Source organism: Gambusia affinis, linkage group LG01, assembly GCF_019740435.1.
Source record: "Gambusia affinis linkage group LG01, SWU_Gaff_1.0, whole genome shotgun sequence".
In the NCBI taxonomy this organism is placed as follows: domain Eukaryota; kingdom Metazoa; phylum Chordata; class Actinopteri; order Cyprinodontiformes; family Poeciliidae; genus Gambusia; species Gambusia affinis.
This window is the reverse complement of record NC_057868.1, coordinates 37,413,329-37,441,254: the sequence shown is the minus strand read 5'-3', so window position 1 is coordinate 37,441,254 and position 27,926 is coordinate 37,413,329. Positions and strand designations below refer to the sequence as shown.

The 27,926-nt window shown below is 38.9% G+C and overlaps 3 protein-coding genes across 4 annotated transcripts in view; 1 reads left to right on the top strand and 2 right to left on the bottom strand.

Moving 5' to 3' along the window:
• Positions 1-11,548, bottom strand: part of plekhg5b (pleckstrin homology domain containing, family G (with RhoGef domain) member 5b) — a 76,703-nt gene extending 65,155 nt beyond the window's left edge. Inside the window, exon 1 of the mRNA XM_044120321.1 lies at positions 10,633-11,548. Coding sequence (XP_043976256.1) covers positions 10,633-10,714 — 82 coding nt within the window. The 5' untranslated portion in view covers positions 10,715-11,548. The remainder of the gene's footprint in view (positions 1-10,632) is intronic.
• A 1,719-nt stretch (positions 11,549-13,267) lies between these two features.
• nol9 (nucleolar protein 9) lies at positions 13,268-20,560 on the bottom strand. The gene is made up of 13 exons (XM_044119513.1): positions 19,897-20,560; positions 18,320-18,836; positions 18,023-18,233; positions 17,295-17,425; positions 17,050-17,185; positions 16,528-16,624; positions 16,317-16,414; positions 14,949-15,116; positions 14,616-14,868; positions 14,421-14,535; positions 14,041-14,215; positions 13,800-13,933; positions 13,268-13,711 (listed from the first exon to the last, which is right to left on the bottom strand). The coding sequence occupies exons 2-13, from the start codon at positions 18,779-18,781 to the stop codon at positions 13,592-13,594; spliced, it is 2,100 nt and encodes a 699-aa protein (XP_043975448.1). The 5' UTR covers positions 18,782-18,836; positions 19,897-20,560; the 3' UTR covers positions 13,268-13,591.
• On the top strand, positions 20,390-27,738 carry zbtb48 (zinc finger and BTB domain containing 48). Of its 2 annotated transcripts, XM_044119500.1 has the most exons (12): positions 20,390-20,528; positions 21,704-22,394; positions 23,663-23,771; positions 23,847-23,988; positions 24,062-24,167; positions 24,244-24,336; positions 24,406-24,492; positions 24,764-24,918; positions 25,009-25,145; positions 25,450-25,614; positions 25,710-25,798; positions 26,763-27,738. In XM_044119500.1, the coding sequence occupies exons 2-12, from the start codon at positions 21,717-21,719 to the stop codon at positions 27,111-27,113; spliced, it is 2,112 nt and encodes a 703-aa protein (XP_043975435.1). In that variant the 5' UTR covers positions 20,390-20,528; positions 21,704-21,716; the 3' UTR covers positions 27,114-27,738. The 2 variants fall into 2 exon arrangements, with proteins under 2 accessions (XP_043975435.1, XP_043975426.1); XM_044119491.1 differs by having other exon boundaries at positions 23,663-23,988.
• The last annotated feature ends 188 nt before the right edge of the window (positions 27,739-27,926 follow it).

Below are 27,926 nucleotides of genomic sequence, written 5' to 3'. Positions count from 1 at the left end.
CACTGTCAAGCACCAACTGCTGTTCTCTTTTAATCCATTTAAGCAAGGCTATTCCTGACTAAAATTACAGACGTCCAGCTGCTAAAAGGTGTCGCAATCTTATCTCCAGGAGTAAGTAACGGTTCCTTTCCTGCTGCTGCCTTTGAGCCTTGATTTCATCCATGGTAAAGTTTCCTCAAACTGCACAGAACTCTTGTGAGAGCCAAGCAGCTCATGTGTAGGATCTCCTGGCGATGAAGGGGGGGGCTTTCTGCCCACTCCATTGGACAAGTGTTGTATTCATGCTGAGGTGAGTTGCATGCTGGGATGGGCAATCTAGGCCAATGGCTTCTGGACCGGGTGACACAAAGATCTCTTTTTGAGCACCCTCCTACATCCAGAGGGGATTTTCTTTATGTTTTGCTCAAACTGTAAACGGCTGACATTTTTCTGCATTGATTAGTGCCCTCGCCCTTTATGGGTCTTGAAAGATTTATTTCCTTCCATGAAAGCACCAGCTCTGTGCAGAGGGAGCTCAATCATTTCTGTGGAGGTACAATGAACACATTGGTCCTCTTGGATGCGAGAATGAGCCACAGAAAGCCTAGTTACAAAACACTCAGCTGAGACAATGCACTCCACTAACTCAATATCTTTGAAGGGCAGCTGAAGGGGTTGAAGCAACATGCAGAGACGTTTTCCGACGAGCATAATATTTTCCGCCAGTGTTGCTGAAATGTTCAAGCACTGCTATTACGTGTCTAAAACTGGAGAAGAAATACTGTGAGAACGTACTGCACCGGCCGGGGGAAGGGAGGGACGTTGTCACACATAGCGACCCACATGTCCAATTTTGGGATAAGAAATTAGAGGGTAGGATGAGAGCTGGTTTGCTGCTCAGCTCTAGGCCTTGCAGACATATGGTAATAATCTGAAGCAGCTTTGAGCGCGCTGCTTCCCTTTTAATGAAGAGAGCAGTCGTGCAGGATGAGAATGCGGCTGCAAACACAAGGGCCAATTTCCACCTACTACAGAAACAAAGCGGGAAGCCGAAGGGTAGTGGAAGGGGGGCAGAAAAATCGGACGGCCTGCCTTTTATCTTCCTTCTTAAGATCAGTTTTTAATAAAGGGGCCCTTTTGTAAGCAATCTGAAGAGCAGAAAATACCAAGTCTGTTGTGTCAGTAGTACCTACACTGAAAAACATTTTAATCAGTTCTTCCTTAAACAATATGTCGACCATTATAAAAAGCGTCATAGTTACGTCAATTGAATAAAGACTTCATATGAGAAAAAACATGTTCTTAGCAGAAGGTTAGACTGAGCAGGAACATTGTCCAATTTCTAACTACTACTACCTGGATTGAAATTGCTATTGTACATCATTGCAAGATTACACTTTGATTTCTTGCGGGCCCACAAAGAATTTGAATGGCATTATAAAAATACAAAAAATACCTAAATGTTCTATTCCTCCTTCACCAGAATGTAAAGATTGTTTTAATACCAAAATCTTTATGACCTGACATGTAAACGTCAATAAAATCTCAGCTGATGTTTTGCCTTCACCACAGCCTCTCTATTGCATTCCTCCTAATGAGGCTTCCAGTGTATTTTACTAAAAACTAACTAAATTCTGCATCAAATTCCCGCTTTCTGATTGGCTACCTGTCACATTGAACAGGCTGCGTTAATGCCCCCCAGTAGGGGAAAACCCCTGAATTAGATTAGAGTGGCCACAATAACACACCACCGACTACAAGATAATCGGTTACAAAATCACAAGCAACAATCTTAAAGAACCCCAACGTTCTAAGACTGTCATAAGGGGAAAATCGGGGCAAAAAATTGTGAAGTGTGAACTATTGCATAAGGTAGCCAGATGTGCCCATCTTCTCCATTTAAATCTAATGATTACTGAAGGGCAATATAAGATACTTCCTAATTCCTAATCTGCACTCTTTTGGTAGAATGCAGTTTTTGTTTACTGTATTCAACACAAAATACAACACTTTGGCTTTATGTTTTTATTCAAGTACATTTTTTGTTAATTGAGACTGAGAATCCATTTTATTTTTGCTTTTGGTTGTTTTGTTTATTTTGTTTACCAGTTCCAGTATTAAGTGTTCTTTTGAAAATAAAGTGCATCTATCTTTGGCAGGAAATCACATGCATTATTATGTAATTTCCATTAAATCAGTGTAAAAAGGTCTTCAAACAAGATTATCGTTTATCACAATAATTTTTGAGACAATTAATCGCTCAGCAAAATTGGTTATAGTGACAGGCCTCGCTGTTGGACCGACTTTAGCCACCCTTAACATTCATAATTTAGGTGTTAAAGATGGCAACTTTAACACCTAAGGTAGGGTGGGGACATCATTAAGGGGAAATGGATGTAAAACAGGAAAACATGAGTCAACAATAATTTATTTAATCATTGAAATATTTAGCAATAGTATTGCAACTGCATGCTCTCCAAATAAAATGCAACCTTGCTTCAAAGATTTCTTGGTTTGATCATTTTGGGGGGAAATTTAACCAATGTAGATCATCAGTGATTTTTTATTTTCCAAAATCCTGCAACATCTCCTGACCTCGATCAGTCTGTACACTTTTAGTAAATAGAAAGGCGAAATTTAGCCAAGTCTGGATATGAAGTTTCTGAGAAAAACGTCAATTTGTCTAGGCAATCCTGAGGCCCAGACATAGGAAGAATACAGTAGACAGTTTTCACATGTGGCCAACAAATTCCTGCAGCTTCTTTAGTGTTGCCCAAGGCCTCCTGGCAGCTTCCCAGACCAGCCTTATGAATTCTGGAGTGATGCCCTGTAGTTCCTCATTGCCTTTGTACACCATACTTGATTACAATTGGACTGGTGTACGAAACATGTCAAATTTTTTGTAACTCTCCTCTGATTAACTAAATAGAAAGCCAACTAGTTTGATGTTGCTGGTGGTTCATGAATATCACAGCTGGAGCAAAGGCTAAATCTAGAAAACTAAAAAAAAAACATATATTTTAAAATTATTCTGATTCCACTTGTAAAGACTGTGGTGTTAAAGATAACCGTTGCCTTCTTTTCCACATCAAAACAATGTACAACTTTAACAAGACTGTGGAGCCTTTTTATAGAGACTGTAAAACAAACAAGTTGTGGTTTTATTTAGTCTGCTGGCTGCCTGAAGACATCTCGGTGACAGTAAGACTCAAAGAACTGCACACCCATCCAATTCTCAACATTGACGTTTTCTTTGGTTATCTGGCAAAATGTATTTTTTCCTCAACATGTGTACAATGCTCCACATAGCATTGTAGCGATTTTCTAATAAAGCATTGAGATTTTTTGTAAGCCAAACAAATGTCTTTGAAAATAGGCAACTAAGCTACCTCTAAATTATTGCAGTTAGACAAAAACAGGAAGAAAAAACTGTTTTTGTATGTCAATCATCAATGAACTGGATCCCCAGTAGATTCCCACTCACTGAAGTATCAATGGTGCGCTGAGGAGAAGTGCGTGTGAGAGTGGGTGCAATATCACAGAACTGTAAACTAGGCCTTTTGGAGTGTTTGCGGCAATAAGAGAAGTCGTGTGAAGCTTAGTGTCATAATACATGGTATAGTTAAAGGCTTCAGCGTGGCCATGTGAGTGAAGGTTATATTTAGCAAGAGAAGCCCATCACAGAGGCTGAAGTCAACCCTTTACCAGAAAATCAGGATTCAGATCCTGAGACTAACAAACATATTGCTGATTTATGTCATTTCAATGTTCTAATTATGCAATTAAGCCACAAAAGGTGGAGCAACAAATTTAAATGTTCAGTTTTCAGATATTTTGGTCACAGCTAAATACATTAGTGTCAGCCTAAAATCCCCTTGTCTTTTTTTTCCCCCCCAATAAGTTTTCCAGAGGTAATCTGATAAGGCTGAACTTAGTAACCTACAGAGTCCCATCAAGTGACACAAACACAGTGAAGAAAGTTCACCTCGGTTAAGATGTCCTAAGGAACAGATAGCATTATCAACCAAACAGTGTTGTCCAGACTTTCTTACACCACAGCTTTTCTATAGTGTTAGCTGCAGCACAAATGACTCCCCACCCTAATCACACTTACAGTTTTATCTAAAATATTTCAGATTGAGTTTGTAACTCTACTATAACTTTGATCAACTATATTATGTTTCTTTTTTAATAGCAAATAAAGTGGACTTCAAGAAAAAAATTTAATTGCTTTGAATTGAACCTGCGTTGTTAAAAAAAAAAAAAAAAAAAAAAAAAAAAAAAAAAAACTGTAGCTAATATTTCCAAACTCCATAAATGAGCTAGACTATTACTTGTACTTATTAAACTTTTTACAACCTTTTTCCCCCCTCATAAGACCACTAAAAACCATGCTGACATTTCAAAAGTGCAAAAAACTGGACATTAAAAAAAATAAACACATTTTTTATAAATGACAAACAATTTTCCTTTTCCAAGGCACACATGTAAACAAAATGTTTTGAATCCAACATGCTTTGCTATTTTTATGTATGTTGACATTTCAAAATATGATTGAAAAAAATATTTGAATTCCCAGCAGAAGCTGATGGAGTTCAGTTCTCTAAAGGAGGAATAGGCTAAAATTCCAGCAAACTATTGTGTGAAGCTTGTGAAAGAATTTGACCCAATTTCTACAGTCTAAAAATTGCAAATCTATGGACAGAAATATAGCTGGTGTGGCTAGTCCAAAAAACAAAACTGAAAGGTTTTTGAAGAAGTTACCCAAAATATATCAAACTCCCAAGTGAGATCATTTTAAAAGTGGATTTAAAGTATTGCAATGTGCTCCCAAAGGTACATTTTGTTTAGTTTGCAATGCAATGCAAAGAGACAACACATGAACCATCTGAGTAAAAGGGACTATCCTCTCTGACAGAATCACCATAAAGCACTGTATAATTTAACAGTCCATTCCTGAACCAGTAGCTCAGAGGAACCAACAATCACTCCTCAACTTGTTGACAGAAATAATCCCATAATTGGAAAAATCTGGCTGAAATTGCAGTGGAGGTTATACCTTTGAGAGACCGATAACAGAGTCAATGGGAATCAAAAACACTTATTCGCTGAAAGTACAGTTATTGTCAGGTGGAAGGCTGCAATGTTCATAAACAATCATTTAGCCAGGGTGGAGGTTAGAAGTGTGGAAGGACACATTCAGATATAAATGGTTTGCAGTTCTGTTTTCCCCTCAGAGAAGGTGTGTGTAAGTGTGCGAGTTTGACCTTAACATAGTCCCTTTAATTATCTACTGCTTACTTTAAAGAAAAGCAGCTCACCATTGGCCCTTTAACACAATGAGACGCTGGAAGGCTCTTTGATCAACTCAAGTCGTTTCAGGTTTATTGCTTGATGTCTTTCTTGATTTTAAAAAGCAAAAGTAGACTAAAGTTGTGCATTAAAAACAGCTCAGTCAAACAAATTCTTCTTCAGCACATGTCCCTTCAAATGCCAATTTGTTTGAATAAGAGTAAGCGAAGTCAAAGTTAAGGCACGAGGAACAGTTTGGGCTTCTGTTCTCCAACAGCCAAGAGTTCTGGGAGGGTTTAAGAGAGACGGATGGTAGGAAAACATGCGTGAGGAAAGACTGAAGAAAAATAAGCCTCCAGCTGTGGGACGTTTATGCGAATGACTTCATCCCTGACTGCAAACTGGCTGAAACTGCAGTCATGTGTGGAAATCCCGCAACACCTGTTTCTGTGTAATATGATATTCACCTTTGCTGAGCAGGGACAGCCTCATCAAAAGACGAACCTCTAGATTTGCATATTTTCTTGTAAACAGTGTGTCGACCGTCGTTTTGTCTGGTGTGCCTTAATAAGATCCCTTTTCTCATTTTTGTGCTTTTAGGAACCAAGAATGTATTTCCTTCGAAATGAAAGCTATGAAAAACACACACTACTGTCAATACTGCATTAAAAAGCTCACCTGTTGATCAGGGCTTAACAGTTAAAGAGACAAAGAGTACTTCCTATAATATCAAGTTCAGTTGGGTTCTATTCTGTAAAGCTTCTTAGCTCAGGTATCTGGTTGTTCAGAACTATCAATCAGATTCATAGTCTGCAAAACAAAGGCTTATGAGCTTTAGCCAAACAGAAATTGCTAATGGAGAATTTGGTTGAATCTTGACTACGCATGATCTACTCAAAGAAAGACATCTCAGTGTTGTCTAGAAGAAAATCTCTCTGGTTTGACCAATCTTATACAAAACTACAACATGTGCAATAAACTGCTCAGTTACATTTGGAACAGTATAATAGTTCAAAAGTTTTGTTTGCTAATGTGTTTTTACAACCTGTCCAGGAGACAAACTTTCACTTGCTGCATTTCCATTGACTAAATAATTGCACAATTTGAGAATTCAAAAATAAATTTATGGAAACATCAATTTCAAAAAAGAAAAAAAAAAAAGTTTTCTGACAAAAAGTGTTGGCACTATGATGTGGTGGATTTTTGGCCATATCACAATGGATTTATTTCACAAAACTGCAATGGAAGTCAGATGATGAACAACCGAATGTTGGCACAAACCACGAAGAAGAAGTCAACAGGAAGTAATTGGATGATCATGGCACAGCACGTTTTTAATAACTTGTCACATGAACAAACTTATTCACGCAAGATTTTCTTATGTTCCTTATTTAATGGAAACACTGCAATTGCAAATTTTGTGTTTTCTAAACATTACCGGAATATTGACAAAGTTTTGCACACATTTGTTGTTTAAGCGCAAAACTGAAATAGATCTTCGTAACCAAGAAGCTCAGGGGAAGTGCTGGGCTTACGGCAATTATGGAAAAATAATATCACCAATGAAAATTTGGGTAAACTGAAATAAATATCATTGCAATATTTAACACCATCATTAATATGAATCGATTTCCTTCGGTTCACATTAGTGAACATCCCAAATGGAACGTTGGTAACATTCCATGTTGACCAAACGACAACCTAAATTTGATGTGAATATCTAAACTCAATTTCCTTTCAAAGTCTTAAGTTAAGGAAATGGCATTATTAGAAGATTAAATACTTTAAGCTTTCAAAAGTAAGAGGACTCAAAATGACAAGACAGAAAAGATTCAACGAGGAATTCCCATTGTGAAAGAAATACAACCCTAGAAGATTTTCAAAAATCAAAACAAGTTTACACTCCCTAATTTCACCAAAAGGGTTTTTTTTTTCTTGACAAACATCTCTAAATACAATATAAAGCTCTGTTAGAGTAAAATTCACATACAGCAGTACCATAATACTGAAATCCATGAAAATAAGCATGTTTTCTGTTGGACACAATAGAGAGGATTACTGTGTAAGTGCATGAATAAACTTAATTATAGACTGCAACACACTTTACACTTAACCGAGAGGTGGAGACCAACACTACTGAGTCAGTTTTGACCAGTTCTGACTGTGGAGAAATGCAAAGCACTCTACTGGATTATTTCAAACAAGAAATAAAAAACAATGTCTCCAGGGTCACTGGTGTTAATAAGATTGAGGGCAGATCAAGGCTTTCACAGAACAATTGTGTTCATGCAAAATACATATTAGAACATGCTGCAGCATAGCATGAGACTGAGAATTTTACTTATGAAAGCTGGAGGGGGGAAAATGAAGAAAAAAAAAACTGTGACCTGGGATGGCATCAGGAAGAGAAATGCAAAGAGGGGAAAGAGAGAGGAAATCACAATGAAACAATGGAGAGACAGTCCAAACACAGACGTTTAGAATGCCAATAGGCTTTGTGCCAGGCTAAAAAACCTAACATGTATACAACACACACACTATGGCAGACACACCCACGTTATACCAGACTCCAGCAGAGAGACTGAACCCTTCTCCATATGTTCCCTCAGGACTGAGAAGCCTGTGAAGATTAAGTCCCACGCAACTCCACTTAGAGAATAATCTCACAGTGTCCATCTCACAGCAGTTCTCCACCTTATTGTCATTATTATAGCTGGCCAAATCTCTACTTCTATTTAGGTCCTTCTCAAGCCAGATCAAGATTGGGATATGAAATGCAATAAACGCTCTGCCGATGGCTGCTTCCGAGTATAGAACTGACCTCATCTTTAGAGTTAACTCAGTAAGGTCATCCTTATATGGCACAGAGAGAAGACTTTCGGGAAACTGACTTCCTGGTGACTGGGTAAACCTGCAATGTTTTGCAAAAGCGTTCATAGTTCTTGACCTTTTTCAGTTTGTCACATTATAGCTGTAATCTTGTATGCATTTTATGTGATTCAAAGTATTACATTATGATTTTTTGTGATAAACCAACACAAAGCATCAATTACACTCCATAGAAGGCCTAGCTGTATGTTTACGATCCAGTATTCTGGTTTTAGGAGGAACATATCAATGCAATTTATCTTTTAGTTTATCGCTCATTGTTTTATACATTTATGATGTAAAGCACTTTGAATAACATTGTTGCAGAAATATGCTATACAAACATACATGCACATTGAATACTTTCTCTTTAAAAATCTTACTCAGCTGCACATAATCTAAGTAACTATGTTTAGAAACTGTACAGTATTATTTATCTTATGTTGTAAATTTGCCCTTACTCTGCAGTCTTATCCTTATTTGTATAAATTTTCTTACCTTTGTGTGAATCTCAAACTTACTGCTGTTACACCTGATTTTCCCCACGGAGAGATATTAAAGGATATTCCTATTTCTATGTTGTTTTGTTTTAATCTAACCCTGCTTTAAACTTCCTCACATCTTTATCCCTGACCTGTCAGCTGTGTTCTTTACTCTTCTTGGTGATGTTTGTTCACCAATAATCTCAACAAACCTCTGATGTCTTCAAAGGAGCAGCTCCTTTTATCCTGAGATTGAATTTTATGAAGGCGGCCGCACTTGATTTTCTTCAGGTGCGTCAGAATAAAAAGGCCGGGGGGAGAGGGGGTGAAAACAAACACTCTTCACAATTATGCACTAGTTTGGGTTAATCCATCATATAAAATACAGTAAATTAGCAATGTGAAAATGTTTAAGGAATATGAATACTTTGGCGAGGCTTTAATGAATAAGACAATGTAAAATAAGCAAGTTGGTATAAGAAGTCAGGTAAGGAGGTTTGGCTGAAATAACTTTCAAAAAATACATTGGACATAGAAAACTGCAATTTAACAAATTGAAAAGGGTAGATGAAAGCTACGATACAAACAGCAAATTTGTTGGCATACTTCTTTAAAAATATGCAGTAACTTAAACCTTTGTAACTTTATCATTCCCAGACTCAAGTTCACACAGTTTGAACTGTTGGAGCATCATTCATAAAGCAAAAAGATTTAATTGTCCCCAGAGCGAATCACAGCGGACAGAGCTGAGATTTCTGGCCTGGGCTCCTTGCTTTTCAGAAGAAAACAGAGACCAGACAAGACATCTGGTCCCAGATTAGACCTGTGTGTTTAAGACAAGCTTAAGACTCCGGTGGCCTGGAACACTGAGGGGTTCCAGATTCAACCAATTAAGACCGCTAAACTTTAAACTCTGTGCTTACTTTACTTACTGCGTGAACCCATGAACTGCCAGCACTGCGTGCATCATGCATGAACATGCACCATCAGGCAGATACAGCAAAGCACTTTGAAGAAGAGATAAAGAAAATCTTTGTCTCTTATCCTTTTGTGGATTCTAAACTTTGAGTTATGAGTTTTTGTGCTCCGTTGTTTAGAACTCCTCTACTTTGGCTACCTGTGCCATGTATTGTTGCCAACTACCTCAATATGTAAAACAGACGCAGTCAGGGGAAGTCTGTATATATCTAAACTATAGGTGTGGGAGAAGAGAGGAGTAGAAAAACAGTGCAGTCAATGGGATTGGACTGCAGAGAGTGGAGATCCATCATCTGAATGTTGTCCCAGGGCAGGACTTCAGGTCAGCCTGTACCATCTCCTCTGACTTTACACAAGTCTGGATGACTGCATAAGCTTGCCAAATCTAGCCATTAGCTTTGATGCTACAGAATTCCTGAGCAAAGTTCATGGAAAAGTTTGGAATTACTATTTAACATTTTCCAGATCTGGACAGGTACAGAAAGAAAAGGGGCGGGGGAAGCTATTTCTAGACTTAATATCCCATCACATTGTCAGGAAATCAAATATTTCCTGACAATGTGTGAGATCCACCTCGCTGTTTATCAGCTGTCCATCTATCATTCCAAAATCTGTCCACCAATCCAACGTCCATCACCTGGTTCCATCCACCAATTTCAATGTCCACTCATTTCCTTCTTCATCCATCCAGCCATCTCCTTCTCCATCCATCCATCCATTTCCTCATCCATCCATCTTACAAACTCTCCAGGAGGTTTGTATTCAAAGCATGACCTTGACAGAATGGCTGCAGTAGACTGCTGATTTGCAGGAGAAATGTCTAAAACTGGATTGAAAACTTTGTTGTCAGAGTCTGGTAAATTCTGGTCACGAAAACTTGCAAGAACCCTAATGGCACACAGGACTGGTGGATCCAAGGCTGGAGAATTGCTCTGTTCCAAGTAACTTAAGTAAGCTTGATTTTAACACGCTGACCTGTCCACTGTGTCCCACTGGTACACTGACACATACAACAAACATGTAGGTTACTCACTCAGTCTTAACCGGAGCCCAAGCCAGCTCCTTGGAGGCGATTTGTGCAGAACCGAATTCATGCTCCACTTGTTCGGAACCATCAATCCCTCCTTGCAGAACCCTCCTCCTCTGCCGCCGAACACCAGGTACTTCTCGGGTCTTTGTCGGCGTTTCGAAGCTCCACACGGATCGGACTCTACTGTTTGTTCGGCTGTCTCATTGTTGGGGCCATTTTCATTTCGCTCCTGCTACCACACTAGACGGATCGGTGGGCTCGGGCTGCGTGGTTCAGATCAGATCGGCTCGGTGTGGAGCACAATCCTGCATGCAGCTCAGATCGCAAAGAAAAGCATCGCTCTCCGCACACAGTAGCAGAAAGTTATCTGAACTAACTAGCGCTGGAGATCAGGGCTGCGGGCTGGACGCGACGCACAGCGGTAAATAACCTGTTGCAGAAAAACGAGCAGAAAGAGCTTCTCGACGTCGGTAGTTGGGGGAAACAATAAAGCTCAACTGGTGAAGCTCGGTCTGTATGGGAATGATGGGATTTAGGGGACGAAAATCTTGTCCGGAGCCCTTTAAAGCCGCAGCTCTGAGGAAAGATTTTCTTACGGCAACTCTACGCAACGCGCACAGCTGAGAATGAAGCCTACTTTGCTCTGTGGAGTCTCCGATCGACCATCCGGCTCTCCTCCATTCATTCACACTGACTGGGCTCTCAAAATGACTCGCTGTACTTTGTCGCTCTAGTGGCCAAGAGCGGAGGTTCATTCACGTTATACTCTTTATACCCACTGAACATTGTTATATTTTAGTCTGTGCACACACTGTTTCTTATGAAATATAAAAGGGAGAAATGGTGAACCTCTGAACTTCAATGTCATGCTAAAATCACCATTTCACACATTTAAAATCAATTAAAACCCCTTTGGGCCTTATGAGGATGGATAATTGGAGCAGCCAAATAACCTACAGATTGGGAACAGGTGATGACTGTCCTCTGCTTGGCTGGAAGTCCTAGTTAAATCCAAATTGGAACCCGTGACCACTTTAAAAGACATAAATAAAAGGTAGGCTAGAGATCCTATCTCCCAACAACAAGTATCCCACTGTAAATATTTGACTGATTTCCAAAATAAAATTAAATATGAACAGTTTAAATACAAACAGTATTTAAAATGTTTCATATTTTGCTTAGAACCTGTAAAAGGTATCAATACATACATGATTTTTTTCATGTTTTCATTTAAATATTCTTATTTTTTATGTTTTCATTTAGATCTTAATTTGTTTGTAAACTAGTTTTTTTTTTTACTTGTATATCTAGCTATTTGTAGTTTATCCTTAGTTTTTAACAACATTGGAGAAAAAAAGTGGAGGTCAGCACAAAAAAAACATAAAATAAAACAAAGCCATGATGGAATGACAAGCTTAATATTTGGGAGTTTGCAGTTCATAATTTAAAAGAAGTTGGGGGTTGCTATCTAGGGATTGCCCATCAGTTTCTCAATGCCAGAACTATCTTTTTTCTGTTAAAATAAAATAGGTTCCACCCATAAAAACAAAAGTTTCAAATGCATCATTAAAAGAGTAAATATGACTTAATGTATGGAACCCTGTCAGTAGAATTTTATTGGTGTTCTTGTTCATTTTAATTCCATCATAACATCTGCAGTTGACTCACAATAACAAATTGTAATTCCTGACATAATAGTTACTAGAATTTAAAATCATCCTTAGTTTCAGTATTGAGTACTCAAAACAATAATCAGTCTGTCCTTGGAAATTGAACACATGAATATTTGTCATAACTATTCATTTATTTTTAATGACACTGCTGCAGCTGGATTTTCAATCTGGTTTGCATAAAATCTTTGTGGAAAATATGAGACTGACAAAGCCAAAACAATGGCTCCTCCAAAATGTATTTGTGCTCTCCCATCCTCAATAAAGGAGCGGTGAATAGTAAACAAAGAGAAGCGAGTGGGCAGATGGGTCTGTTCAAACAGTCCGCTTATACTAGCAATTCTGCGCTGAGAGTGCTTTTTCATCTGAGCCATTTTCAAGACAACAAAATAAAAGTCTCAGCTTGCCTCTGAAAGGATAACACAGGACTATTCTACATTAATATTTCAGAGTGGTGTCTCAACTGCTTTTCTTGTAGCTTTCCTGCCCTTCAGGCCCAGTTTGAGTCAGTTAACACACTGCAGTTTAAAAGCAGCATACTCAAATATCTGCTGCCCCCTTCGGGAAGAAGTGAGAATAACTGCCTCTTGCTTGGGTGTTCCTACACATTTTTTTCATGTCGAAATTCAGGGATTTGCAAATCTCGCAAGACTGAAAACACCACCCCAACTGTGAAATATGAAGGTGGCAGCATCAGGTTGTGGGGCAGATGTGCCACAGGAGGGACCTGTACACTTTGGAAAATAGATGGCATCAATAGGAAAGAACCTTTGATTATTCTGGTATCAAATCTGTTTGGTAATCTATGTCACTTAGATTAGGAAATGTTTTGTCTGTTTGATATGACACAGAGAAAATGTGTGTTTTTATACACTGTGCAGAAATATCTGGTTTTAAAAATAAAATATCATCATTTCTAATAAGTTGGGTGACTGATCCAAAAACAAGGACGAAGTCTCAGCAGAAAGTATTTTTTTTGGTTGTTTATTATGTGGCAGGTTTTTAGATCAGGAATGTGACAAACAAAAACTAAAAGGTATCATGTTATACATCAGTGTCCATGTGATACGCAGCAGCTTATAACTCCTTTCCAGAGGTACAGTAGACAACTGTAAGTTTTCTGATCCAAGCACCTGAATTTGCCAGAAATAATGTTCACTATAAAAGATTGCAGTGAAAGCCTCCTGCAAGGGCAACTCAACTTCAGTTCTGCACATTCACAGCTCAGCGACGACCAGTCTGATTCAAGACAAGTCAAGAAATGTAAAGGCTAATAAACTGATTCTGTCAGATCACTTCACTCCCATCAGACTGGGCCTTATCAGGCCTTTGAAGACTCGTATCTTCCCTGCACCGGTCAGATCGAAGCTGTAGTCTGCAGTGACATACGGTATCTCACCCTCAAAGCCGGGCTGAAACAGAGAAACACATATCAGTTAAAACAAATACAGACATGCATACCTTACTTTGATAAGTATGCTGAATGAACCGGCCGCAGACCTGTTCAGTTAGGATGCACGAAGGCAAAGAAATCGCCCCCAAGAGGAGGCAGTTGACCTTTCTGAGGACGGAGGGATCTACAGGAGTCAGCAGGAAGTACAGACCTCGTGCTGTGTCAATACCTCGAAGAACACCTGGAAGACATGACAGACATTCAATGCACAACCTAAGCCTTCAACTTCTTTCAATTTGTCAAAAACAGAATGACATTGAATGTAAAAAGTCAAGATAGAAAACATACCGAACCCCACACATGGGCAAAGCGTCGCCTGGGACAGGATGACGGGCCCTCCTTTGCTTGTTACTTTCTCTGCCAAACAGCAGAGCCCCACCAGACTGGCGTTAATGGCGTAAAACATATGAGAGGGTGCCACCTCACAGTGGATAACACCCAAAGCCACTGCTGTGTTAGGTACCTGCAGGAGAGTCAACAACTATATTTAACATCTACAACCAAAAAATGGTAAAAAGGAAATAAAACCTTTCACTGTTATTGTGATGCACAAGACAAACTGATCTGATCTTCATGGCATTGTAAAATATTGTAAATTTAACCCATGTGTCCAAAATCAAACAGATCAATACTGCTATTAAAGGACTGGTGCATCTCTAATAATTTACCTGGTATGGGGTGAGGGTGTGTAGTGGTCTAACTGTTCCAGAGTCATCAGATTGCAGCTGACTCAGGTAACCCAGCAACAACAACTCTCTGTGCTCATTAGACCTCTGGTGTGTTCTGTAAAATACATCTAGAGGTTACTGAACTGCCTCGACACGTCCTCCAGTCGCTCCGCGTAGAATTTATACTGTACTTACGCCGTCCCTTGGCGTGCCACACCTTGAAATTCTGACTGTACGTTGAGGTGTGTGTACGTTTTCGGGGGGCAGTGGCTCTCCGAGAACTCGTCCAGGGCAGTCTGAGTGGGTGGGTGCGTTTGATAACCCTGTGCCGTCCTCAGAAAATCCGGCGTGAGGGGGGAACACTGGGTGGAGACTCCGTGGCTGAGCTGGACAACGTGAGTGACGGGCAGGAAGCGGATCAGGTCCACCAGCAGCTGGAAACCAAATCCTGCAAACACACGTGGTTTTAATGTGGGTAAAGATCTTAACAGTGTTTCGCTGTCATTATGGTGAGGCGCCTGAACTGACCTTTAACCCAGCCCATGGTGTTAATGATGACAGGTATTTCTCTGCTCTGTGGACGCCTGCGCCATAAAGACTTCAGAGATTCGAGGTATCCATCTAAGTCTGGCTCACATGAAGACTGACCGTAGTAGATCATGTGGTCCGGGGTGACTTGGTGTGTGAATGGAGGACCTGGAAAGCAGCAGGAGGTGAGTTCACAAGTCCCTCCTTGATTATTAGCACTGGATGGTGTTCCATACTGGAAATGGTTTCATTCGCATATGTACTGGTTCTCATTTCTCAATTGGCTACAGATTGCATTGGTGGCTTTTCTGTAAGACTTTTAAATAGAAATAAGACAAAAAAAATATCTTAAAACCCTCTGTAGTCTGGGTCCTAATGAACTAGACTAAATGTTCATTGGGTTTGATTCACTTTTAATTTTGCGGTTTTTAAAGTGGATCAAGCTGCCTGGACAAAAATCACACAGACGCAACAGCTGCTGCTCTAATGTTCAGGGCGCTATCACGAGAAACTTCACAGCAGGAGCAGAAAGTGTGTGGCACGTTTTTAAACATTTAATAAATTACTTAATGAAAAAGAAAGAAAAAAAAAAAACTTAAATTCACCTGAGTCAATAAAGAAGGTAGATAAAAGATTTTCTGGCCATGGAAAAGTACAATAACACCAAAAAATAAATAAATAATTGTGTCCTATTTACAAGATACAATTTGGATATTTTGTAATGTGACAAAGTCAACATTTCTATGAAGAATAAAATTGTAAAATCAGCCATAAAAAAAGCAAAATTCCGATTATAAAGTCAGACATTCTTCAAAAGAGACAGAAGTCCTCTAAGGTTTAAGTGGTAAATTTAGGAGATAAGCAGCTGGATGTTTTCCAAAGTTTAAGTGGTAGAACCGGGTTCTATTCTAGAACCAGAGCAACGTTTCCCAGGTCCAGACTTGTCATGAATGCCTAAAACAGGATCCAAAATACACATCAGAAAGACTGAGGAAGATGCTGCAACATGGCTGCATCGAGACTGGACCCGGGAAATGTTCTGATACAGGTAAAGGTGAATCATCCATTTACACTAGAAAATATCCAGATATATATCTCTTACATTTTCTGCACTTTTTGCAGAGACATGTTGGCTGTTGACTCAAGCTGTTGCTTTGGACTTCAACAGAATTTAGGAAGTCAAATGCATCACAGGCAGAGTGCTCTAATTTACTCCATTTGAAAAAGCTTTGTTGCTAGGTCCTTTGGTTATGAGATTTTTATGGCTAAATTAAATTGTTTAATTTTGAAAATCAGTAAAGTGGAACACAAAGAATAACCAAAAATGAAATCAAGCAAAAAGAGATTATGGAGAAAAGGAAATCTTACCCAGAAGTGGCTCTTTGACAGTCGACAAAGACAGACAACCAGGAGGGGTGAATTCTGTTTGACCAAGATCTCCTTCCAAATAGTCCACATTGGAAGTACTATAATTAACATAATATGACAGCTATCTTTTAATTTCAATGTTATAAACACAATAAACCTTTAAATAGAAATTATCAGACGTAAAAGTCGAGTACGAGTTGTGTGTACTCACTGATTCAGTAACGTATTGATGAGGATCCGGATAAATGTTGATTTGCCCACATTCTTGACACCACACACAAGAATAACAGCACAACCGTCTAGATCTCCTTGACAACAAACCAAAATAAAAAGAAGACATGATCATAATGAAGCTCTGTATTCATTATGAATACACATAACATTAAAATGAGAACTTTTACTGTCAAAATCTAAATGTGTATATTAACTCATCACCTGTGAAGTTCTTGCATCTAAAGAAATATAGTTAGAAGCAAAATGCATAAAACAAAGACAATACAGTGAAAAATGAAGCAAAAGCTCAGCATTTTTTCATGAAAAAAGGAATCTGAATAAAATGCATCTCCAAGGTGAGAAAAATCATTTTTTTAAATTAGTGGGAAGAGTTTTTCAAACAATGTTAACCTTCAACTGCAACCAAATTTAATAGATTTCTAAGAGAGCATTTGTGTTCTGTGTCTGACAGTCCAAAAGGACCAGGTCTGAAATAGAGCCAAGACATGTAGATGCTCACCTTTGCAAGCATTGATAACTGTGCCGAGAGCATCTCTGCAGCTCCTGGATATTTTCAGTCCCTCGATGTTGCTGGCAAGTGGAATCATGCCCAGACCGTTCAGTGGGGTGTCAAGGACAGCCGACATTAGTTCACTCTATAAACCCACAGGAAAGAGAATCATTAGTTATATAAAAAATGTTCTATCTTGCCCAAAAGTCTACACTATCTCATAAAATAAGAAATAAAAATATCCACCAGCTTACCACAGGGGGACTGAACAGTTCACTAAGGTGTGTAAAGCTCGACAGAAAGTGTGTCAGAGGAGTCTCTAAAGGATCCAGGAGGATGATGGATGATGTTGGTGTTACCTTTTTTACCAATTTCTTCCGTGATGCTGCAAAAAAGAAAAAAAAAATGTTCAAATGGCTTAGGGCATAATTATGTAAGGTACTTTTAATTTTCCTCTTGCTGAAAATTTGCTATATAAACAAACCTGCCTCGCCTAGGGAGTAACAGCTTTACACGGCCCAACCGTTTCAGGAAAATCAACACTGCTGAATCTCATGATTAAAATCCCCACTTTCAAATGCAGCAGGAAATTTACTTTTGACCAGAATCAGATTTTGAATCTGACCAGTGACTGGCAAGTCAGCTCAAAAAACGTTGTTTCTGTCAACGAACACACCATACACAAGTTCTGCTATGAGCTGACAACATTCCGTTTAATCAGGATGCTTGTTAGTGAGATAAAAAGACTCCAAGTTAGCTATTTTTATATTATTTATTAAAGCTGCAACTTTAATAGATTAAAAACTTTAAAAAAAACCTTGTCATATCTTCTTCTTTTGTAATTCCAAAAGAGAAATCAAAATTGGTTTAAACTCTTCATTGAGGTCAAACCAGAGATTGTAAATTCTGACGAGTTCATCTTTTGTTTTTCTAAAACCTTAGAATTATACTAGCTACTTCTCACAGAAGACCTGCAGTTTACCTGCTGAAAGATAATCTTCAAGGATGTTGGAAGCCTCTGTTCTGTCATCTCTGACGTAATCAGTGTGTCCCAGTGCTCTGAGCGTGAGCGGGCAATGTGATGCTGGGGAAAAAAGGGGGTACGACTTCTGACCCTCATCAATAGTAAATCCCATCACTTCAACACGACCGTACAAACAGGTCACAATACATTTCCCACGGAAGCACAGCGTCTGCAAGAAGGTCAACAGGATGCTTAAATACAGAAGTTGTTTAAGTTGTACCTGTTAATTAATTAGGGATTTTTTGTGAAGCATACCTGATTTTTCTGCATGACCAACACTGCACGGTTTTGCTGGTTCCCTCTTTGTGCACAGTGATGAAGAGCCTCCCCCTCTAGTCTGCTCCCTGGGACCTCCTCTGACTCTTCTGAAGTTTCCATACCATTTATATGAACCGACTCAGAACCCTCCATAAAGTCCGGAAGGTCTTCTATCTCGTCATCCAAGGCAAATTTTGAGCACCCATTAGCTTGAGACTCAAGTTTCTTAAATCCACATGGAGAGTTTTTCTTCTTTTCAGAGACAGTTTTTGGTTTATTTTTTAGCCTCTTTAGAGAGGGTTTTTTCTTTATAGACACCTGGTGCTCCTTTACCATCTTGACCATCACAGGACTAGAATTAAGATTTGAGGATTTGACAGAGGATCTGCAACGTTTGCTCCTCACATCTTTCCATTTTTGAGGTTTACCTTTTACCTGGATGTTTTTGTTCACCTTCATGATCTTGTAATAAACATACAGTAATGTTTTACAGAGGCAAATCAAAGCAAAGAACCTGAAAGTAAAGAGATAGAGAAGATATTTAGTGAAAAATCATATTTTAAAAAACAGTTGTCACACTAATTCTTCTGGAGTGAATCACAATTGTTTCCAACATTACTAATTCTGTTTATATAAATCTCACTCTTTATAAGGCATTCGAGAATTATCTTGGTTTTACTACATATGTGTGTATATATATATATATATATATATATATATATATATATATATATATATATATATATATATATATATATATTCCCTGGGTGAGAAGGGAATTTTATATATATATATAGAATATCAAACATAAACAGATTGAGCATAAGATTATTTAGAATATAAGGTTTCAAGATTTTAAAATTATTATTTAAGTCGATGTGTTTGGTAATTATGGTGGTAATAAAAGAGAAACATATGTTAAATAAGAATATTTTAAACTAAGCCGTTTTTGTTACTCTCAGTCACAACTTTACAGTAAATGGAGGGAAATAAGTTCCTCCAAAATATAAGTTTTCATAACCCTTCATCAGTTTTAAGTGAATGTTTTATAATACAACCTTTCTAAAGTTGTTTTAAAAATAAAATAAATATAGATAAAGATCAAGGGTGGCTCAACCAGTTTTCATGAGCTTCTGAGTCTCTGTTGAGTTTGTGAATCTTTCAGCCACCATAAACGTGACAAATTCTGTGCCATTTATTATTTTCAGAGTGCTCCTATTCTGACTTGCATTTATTTATCCAACATATTTTTATAACTGATCCCAGAAGGAGCCCGAAGTTACTTCATATGTTAAAGTTGTCAACCTTATTACAAACCTTACCAGCAGAGCAAGTTAGCCTCAGCTAGCTTCAAGTTGCAAAGCACTTAAGGAGGCAAGATAAACACACTTAACCGTATATGAGCTAGTTTTAAACATAAAAAATGCTCAAATAAAAGAGCTATGCATTCACTAAACATCCCATATTTTACATTTGCTGTGAATTAATAGTTACTAAAATTAACGAAGCACAACCTGTGCACAGTAGCATTAGCCTGAAGCTAAAGCTTTATAGATAAAAAAAGATTAACTTACCACCAACTACTGTGAAAACGATGCCAAGCTATGGCAAAAACACCTCGAATGCCTGCTAAGTTGACAAAGTTTATAAAACATAAATGTAAATAAACTAAGGGACAGGAGTTCTGCTATTTAGCCGCCGCTAGCTGGCTAACTTGCGTGTGTGAATATACCACACTGCATCAACGCGCTGTTGTGATTGGTTGTCAGGCAACGAAACGATTAACGTCGGAATATGGCCGTCAAAAACTTTCTAGGAGTGTTTTCATTTGAAAATAAAAAGTGATAAACTGGAAAATAGATTAATTAGGTGTTCTCGTGAGCTAAAATGAGCATTTCCATAGAAGCATAATTCGTAATGAATGCCTTTTGGATGAGGTTTCTTTTCATAATATGAAATCTAAGCAACAAAACACTTTCCCGGAGTTAAACGGCGTCACATCCTCTTCCTTTTTCATTTATGGGCCTGCGAGTATAGAAAACAAGGTTAATGTAGCTACGTTTTTCTGTTTCGCTTAGCTGTCCGCATTATATACGCCGCATAACAGAGGCTTCTGACTAAAACTGGCTAAAAATGTCGTCCTGCAGATGCAGGCGTCCGATTCTCGCAGTTTGAGGCGTTACGCGCTAAGGGAGCGTCTTTAAAGGTATGTGCTAGAAATAAACGTGGAGGTGCGCAGTTTGGGAAGGGTGTCTATTTATTCCTAAGCAACTCAACTGCTGAATACTAGCCAATTGAAAGACTATATGAGTGCTTTGACGTGTAGGATACTGTTTAGTTATTTAGCTAGTGTTATTTATTTAGTGTTTAGTTATTGCTAATTCAAATGTAATGTTAAATCTCAACAATAATTTTCAATGTGCATTTTTACAAATCTATTAATTTAGAAATGTATGCAGTGGGTTGAAAAATTTATTAGCAATACAGAAAGCACAGTGCCCAAAAATGTTCACGGCTCCTGAACTTTTCCACATTTTCTCACATTATTACCACATATTTTAACGTATTTTATTGGAATTTTATGTTATACGTCAACACAGAGTGGTATTGAAGAAAAAATAAACATGGTTTATATTATTTATATAGTTAAAAATATAAAACGTGTTTGTGTATTCAATTTTATTTATGTCGGTGCATTTAAATAAACCCAAGAGAAACATGGTAACTTTGTATGTACCGTACAATTAAATGTATTTGCAGAGAGTTGTAGTAGTACACTCCACAAAACTAGCCATAACAAGCACCACGAGTCTTTTTCCACAAGCCATGCAATAATCCAAACGTGGAAGAAAGCTCTCTGGTTAGACCAGTATTGGAACCTTTTGACCAATACAATGAACAATAAATTTAGATTTGTAAAGCAAAATTCACCTATAAATTCACCTATAGCACCTATTCTTCTCACAGTGGAACTACAAGTAGTTTATGTTGGTTTATCACATGCAATTGCAATAGAAAATTTGAAAAAATGGCAAAATTTCATTGCTTATGAATATTTGTACAAGGCACTGTAGGTGTAATATTCTCAAAAATTAAATTTCCCTACCATTTGTGTACTTTGTAAATTGAAAAGTGAAGAAACAAACAAGTAATTTCAAATGTTTTTACTTACAGTATGATATGGAGAATGATTTTTTTAAGGAATGATATTGTTCAGAAATTAATGTAGAAAATTGCCAATTTGATTGATTAAATCTCTTGATTTGATTGTTGCTTTATAAACTGCCACCTTATATCAGTACAAGTAAAGAAATGTAGCATTGGGTTACTTATGTAGTAAGTAACCCAATATGTTAAACGTTTATCCTCTTGTGGTTGCAGTGAAGCAGAAAGGATGCCTGGTGCTGAAACCAGTCATGCGCATCGCGTCCTCTCCTCCCTGAACCAGCAGAGGGCAGCAGGGAGATTCTGTGATGCTGTGCTTAACTTGGGAGATGGGGTGCTTTACCAGGCTCACTGCAACGTCCTAGCCTGCTTCAGTGATCTGTTTGAAGTGTCCATCTCAAACCCCACTCAACACACAGAGTTTGACCTGCAGGGTTGCCCCAGCGACGGCCTAGAGCTGCTTCTGACCTTTGTCTACAGTGGAGAGCTGAAGCTGGAAGTAGACAATCTGCAGAAAGTGCAGCAAGCAGCAACCAGCCTATGTGTGCCTGAAGCCCTTGCCCTCTGTAAGCAGTTCCAAGTAAACTCCGGAAACCCCGTCGCTTTGAAACGGAAAAGAGGTCGACCCAAAAAAGGTCAAACAGATGCTGTCAAGGAGGAGAACTCTCTGATGGTCCCGGCAGAAGAGTTCAGTTCTGCAGGCAGTTTTAGCTTAGTGGATGTTGCTGTTGCTCCCACAACCACCACCACACGCTCTGGTCGAGTAGTGAAGGGCCCTAAGAGGCTGGTGACCGCTGATGCCAGCCCCACATTGGATCCCAAAGCTGTTCTCACTCCTGTGGAGAAGGAGACGTCTGAAGGTGTTGTTGAAAATGTAAAATCAGATCAACCAGCTGCTGAGTCTGAGGTACAGTACATACACATACACATGATTTTCAAGTGGGAGGAAAAGGATTCATTTTTTGCACAAAAAACATTTTTAAAGTGAGCCTTCCATTTGTATTTTTCCCTCTTCGGTTAAAACTTTGCAGAACCAGCTGCAGCACTCAAATGTATCTCTCAGTTTTGGGTATCTAGAAACTTTAATATTTGCTCATACCTCTTTGCTACATTGCTCAATATCAGTGAGGTTGGATAGAGAGCATCTGCAAATCTCCACTGGATACAGGTCTGGACTTTGACTTGGCCATTCCAATGCCTGAATATGCTGTGATCTTAACCAAGGGTGTCAAACTCCAGTCCTCAAGGGCCGCTGTCCTGCAATTTTTAGATGTCCCACAGGTATAAAACACTGTAATGAAATGGCTTAATTACCTCCTTCTTGTGTATATCAGTTCTCCAGAGCCTTGCTAATGACCTAATTATTTTATTCAGGTGAGGTGCAGCAGAGGCACATCTAAAAGTTGCAGGGCAGTGGCCCTCCAGGACTGGAGTTAGATAACTGTGATCTAAACAGTTCCATTGTTGCTCTTGCTGTATGTTTAGGTAGGACTTGATGATTAAACAACTTTATAGATTAATCAAATTTTCTGTTTTTGAACATTACATTTTTGGAAAATCTGGATTTTTTTTTCCAACAATACAATCCTTGGCTTTTCACAGTTGAGAGAGATGTTAGCCCACTCAAGAACTACCATCTTTTTTGACAAGCATGTTTTATAGCTTCAATTTATTTTGACTTTGAATTCAGGTCAACTCACATTGACTCACAAGGAATGATTGAAACAAAAGCCAATTTTTAAAATATATTTTCATTTGTATTTTTTAAGAAAAAAGTGTTTAAAATTAGAAATTGAATGTATTGTCATAAAATATTGGAGATTTTATCTGTAAGCCATATTGCTCAGCCATAGTTTAGGGTAATTTTTATTGCTGAAGGTCTTGATTTTTTTGCAGCCTATAACAGGCTCTCGATTAGGATTACTAAGTATTTAGCTCCACTAATTTTCCCTTAGTATCTTACCTGGTCCAGGCTGCACAATTCACATTTTTATTTTCAAACAAAGTTGAAAACCATGCATCATTCCCTTCCACTTAATTTGCTGTGTCACATAATATCACAGTTTAATACATTGAATACAGCTGTAATGCCATAAACTCTACAAAAATTTCTATCACATGCATGAATTTACTGAACCTAAATGTTTAGCTGCATCTGATTTGTGTTAATTGCAGGTAGTAAAGCTGAAGATCCACGCAGATCCTGGCAGTGATATCCAGGAAGCAGATGAAACTGCAGCCGAGGTGGAGGAAGCAGGAGATGATGACGGGGGTGAACTTGAAGGTATCGTTGATGACACAGATGAGGAATATTTACCTCCGGCTGAGTCTGGCTCTGCAACGTCGCCTGCATCTACAGGACAGAAACGGAAACTCCAGAGTAAAACAAGCAACAGCAAGAACGATGATGGCGTAGAGGAGTGCTCCAACAAAGGCTCAGTGCAGTGCCCTGTCTGCCTGAAATCCTTTAAAAGCAAATATTACCTCAAAGTCCACAACAGGTACAAAGTTAATATGATTATTTTTCCAGAGTTTCCTGTCGAGAGAATATCTTCTTACTTTTGTTTCCTGCAGGAGGCATACAGGGGAGAAACCCTTTGCTTGTTCTAAGTGTGGAAAGAGTTACTTCAGGAAGGAGAATCTGTCCGTGCACGAGAGCAGAGGCTGCGCTAGAGTATCAGTGAGTGAACACAGAGAGCCTTTTCAGGGCGGTTCTGGTCATTTTTGTGTCACTGTTTGTGATTCTGTCATTTCAGACGTACATCTGTTCCACATGCTCCTTGAGCTTCAACACGAAGGAAGAGCTCCGAGTGCATGTCGTCTCCCACACAGGAGAGATGCCACACAAGGTGCTGTTTACGCATACAAGTTACATAATAAATAGGATTTATATTAAGGTGGTTTTCTTTTTTTTTAAGTGTTCGACATGTAATGAACAGTTCATGTACAAGAAGAACTTGACGATGCACCTGATGAAGGTCCATGGACATCCCAAACCACATGCAGTGAGTATAGACCTCGTGATACGTCACCTTAAACTAGTAAACTTTATATTTGATTAAAATGGTAAAACTGAGTATTTGGAATGGACTGATGAAGGTTCTGTGATCCAAACTATACAACTTTGCTTTAAAAGTGACATAATTAATTAAATAACAGCAGTTACAAGTTTTCCTAAGAACTCTTTTCTTAATCATACCATCATCTGCATATTGTCTACAAAATTGTCCAGGGAATAGAAGAAGCACACTAACAGAATACAAATGATGTGTTTAGTGTCCACAGTGTCCCAAAACCTTCCTAACTCGGACCGAGCTGCGCGTCCACGAAGCGGCCAAGCATCGAGGCGAAAAGCCATTTGTGTGTGAGGAGTGTGGCCATCGAGCTTCCAGTCGAAACGGCCTGCAGATGCACATCAAAGCCATTCACAGGTAGAAACGCTGCAGCTTTTACCAGCCGTCCATTTTTTACCAGAGACCAAAACTTCTCCTTTCATTGTTGTCCTTGTTCTGCTGCTGCAGGAACGAGCGGCCCTTTGTGTGTAACATATGTGGCCACGCCTTCTCCCAGAAGAACAACCTCAGCATGCATCTCCGTGTGCACAGTGGCGAGAGGCCTTACCAGTGTCACCTCTGTGGGAAAACTTTCAGGACGCAAGGTGAGGGCTGCACAGCCGCCATCTTTACCGAAAGCTACAGATGCAATGAGAAGTGACAGGAACGACTAAGCAGACGTTGTTCTTTCTGTCTTTAAAGTCAGAAATGAGCTCAGAGACATGATACATCTACAGAGAGTTCTACTTGTGAATCTCTGGTACAATCTTTGGAGGGAGTTAAAGATTAGAGTGATGACAAGAAGGGCTTCCAGTTGCTCCATAAAACAAAAGCTTTAGATGAATTTAGATATGGTGAAATTCCTTCATAAATAAAGCCTGAGTGATAATGTGTGTATTTTAATACCAGCGAGTCTGGATAAGCACCACCGTACACACACTGGTGAGCGACCATACGGCTGTGACATCTGCGATTGGCGCTTCACCGAGAAAGGCGCTTTGCTCCGCCACAAGGCCAGCAAGCATGAGGAGGGCCGACCACACTGCTGTTACATGTGTAACAAAACATTCAAAGGTAAGAGCACACATCCTTATCAATCTGCTACTATTCATATAATGAATATCATTTTAAAAAGTGGCAACTGTTGTGTTTCCTTTCATCTATTTCAGCGCTGCAGCAACTACGTGTCCACCTGCAGCGCCACAGAGGCATGAGGAAGTTTGAGTGCACTGACTGCGGCTACAAGTTCACCCGACAGGTCAGCTTATAGATTAAACTCAAAGAGACACGGCTGGTTGGTTGACATAATGACACAGAAGGGAGGTTTACATTTAAAAGTAACAAAGAAAACTACAAAGGTGAGCTGTGGACGAGAGAAATGAATTAACAGAACATATTTAGAAGAAATGTTTTCTTAGTTGTTTAGTTGAGAATAAAAACTAATGTAGCATTCAATAACTTTACACAAAGTTCCTACAGTCAGCATTAATGTGAAAAAATAGTTTTATTTCCAGATTTTCTTCCTTTTAGCAATATCAAATGATTTCTTTTTCCTTCTTTTTTTTTTCCTTTCTTGTTGGGGCCTGCCATGCAAAGCAATGGCAGGAACCTATTGTTATGCACCTATTACCGTGAATGTGGCTCGAACCGCTGCGTGCACCCCTACAAAAGTGGTATTAAAACGTGCGGCTTGATCACGGCATTGGAGCTATTATTTCTGGTGGGATTCTGAGTTAACGTGGCGACAAAACAAGCAAAAAACGCTTTTTGCACTAAGGACCTCATCAGCTGCTCCATTGTTGTGCATGGGGACAGACTGGATGAGTCTTCTTTCTTTTTTCTTCTTTTCTATTATGGTGGATCACAAGCAACTTTAAGGTGCATACCGCCACCTACTGTACATGAGTTTGTAGCAGCATTACTTCACATCTATTAAATTAAATTTTTTTGTAAAAACCGACAGTTGATCTGATATTCGTTTAGAAATAAATTTTTTAAACTCTGGAATATATATTCCTATTCCCACATATCTTTTTTACTGAATGAGTCATCACAGCTGCTAGTTGATGACGGAGAATTAATTACCATAGCAACAGAGCCAGCAGCAGCAACAGCTCAGACAGTCCGTCCAGGTTCTGAAGATGGAAAACACTCCTTTACATCCAGATAAAGAAACATCTCACTTCTCCTGAACCAATTGTTCAACATCTCCCATCCTGCAGGCACATCTACGACGACACGTTCAGATCCACAAACGCACAGAGAACTACAATCCCAGGCAGAGGAAGCTGAGAAACCTCATTGTTCAGGAAGTCGATGGAAATCCTGATGAGAGCGAAGCCACTCAATCTACCAAGGCTCATGTCACCGAGTGCAGCCCAGCGCCGGCTGCCAGCCAGCCAGCCGCCAACAACGGCTCGTCTCCAGGCATCGGAACCTGTCATGACGCCGCGATGGAGGAGGTGACATCCAATGAGAGGGAGCGCAGTGAGACGGGGGAGACTTTCACTGAGCTGCACCAAACTCAGCTAGTCAGCGAGACGTTTGAGTCCACAATGGGCATGGAGGAATAGCTCTGCTAAAACACACTCAGTCAGACTGAGTGTTGTAAAGGTTTAAATGCCATGAAAAATATAATGAAAGGGGATGTGAGCCTTTAACCAGAATCTGTTCAGTAAAATGAAAGAACTGCATGCATAACCATGTTGTTGGCCAGGGCTACAATATTTTCCGGCTTAAGCATTATGACTTCAGTTACAATGGATGTAAATCATTGTGGATGTACTGCTGAGCAGACGTGTTTTTTGTTTACGTGTCATTTGTGGATCTTTAAAACAATTAAAGTCCACATGAAAGAATGAAATATAATTAGTTTAAATTTACTATGGACTTGTGTGAAAACAACTTTTCTAATGATAAAACCCCAGAGATTATCGTAACAGCAAGGCAAGTCTTTTTTCTTTTACTCACTCAGTTTTAGTACTTAGCTATTTGATAAAATTCCTCAAAATGTTTTTTGCTGATGAAAACATGTTTTCCATCTAAAGAAAAATACTTACAACTCTTTTTATTGTATTGATTCAATTTCAATGTTTTTGTGTGACAGCTCAATGCAAAGTAAAACATAATTGTGCTGCGGAAGGAAGATAATTTATGGTGTCTTTTTTTTTCAAAATAAAATGAAAAGTGTGGTGTGTATTTGTGTTCAGTTCCCTTTACTCTGATGCCCCTTAAAAATCCACCTCAACAAACTTCCTTAATAGGCTACCTGAAGAGTAAATAATGTGAGAAATTCTCTGTATAAATCCAACTGGTCCATTAAAACCTCAGAGGTTTTTACAGAACAGAACAGATATTTATCCTAATGTAAATTACAATTTTAGGAG

Excerpts from the sequence above, each read along its gene's own strand:
- zbtb48 (XM_044119491.1), top strand. The coding sequence starts at position 21,717 with ATGCCTGGTGCTGAAACCAGTCATGCGCATCGCGTCCTCTCCTCCCTG. Across the intron at positions 22,395-23,662 it reads AACCAGCTGCTGAGTCTGAG|GTAGTAAAGCTGAAGATCCA; the intron begins GTACAGTACATA and ends TGTTAATTGCAG. Across the intron at positions 24,919-25,008 it reads CACATCAAAGCCATTCACAG|GAACGAGCGGCCCTTTGTGT; the intron begins GTAGAAACGCTG and ends CTGCTGCTGCAG.
- nol9 (XM_044119513.1), bottom strand. The coding sequence starts at position 18,781 with ATGAAGGTGAACAAAAACATCCAGGTAAAAGGTAAACCTCAAAAATGG. Across the intron at positions 16,415-16,527 it reads ATCAATACGTTACTGAATCA|TACTTCCAATGTGGACTATT; the intron begins GTGAGTACACAC and ends TGTTAATTATAG. Across the intron at positions 14,536-14,615 it reads GTGGCACGCCAAGGGACGGC|AACACACCAGAGGTCTAATG; the intron begins GTAAGTACAGTA and ends TGTATTTTACAG.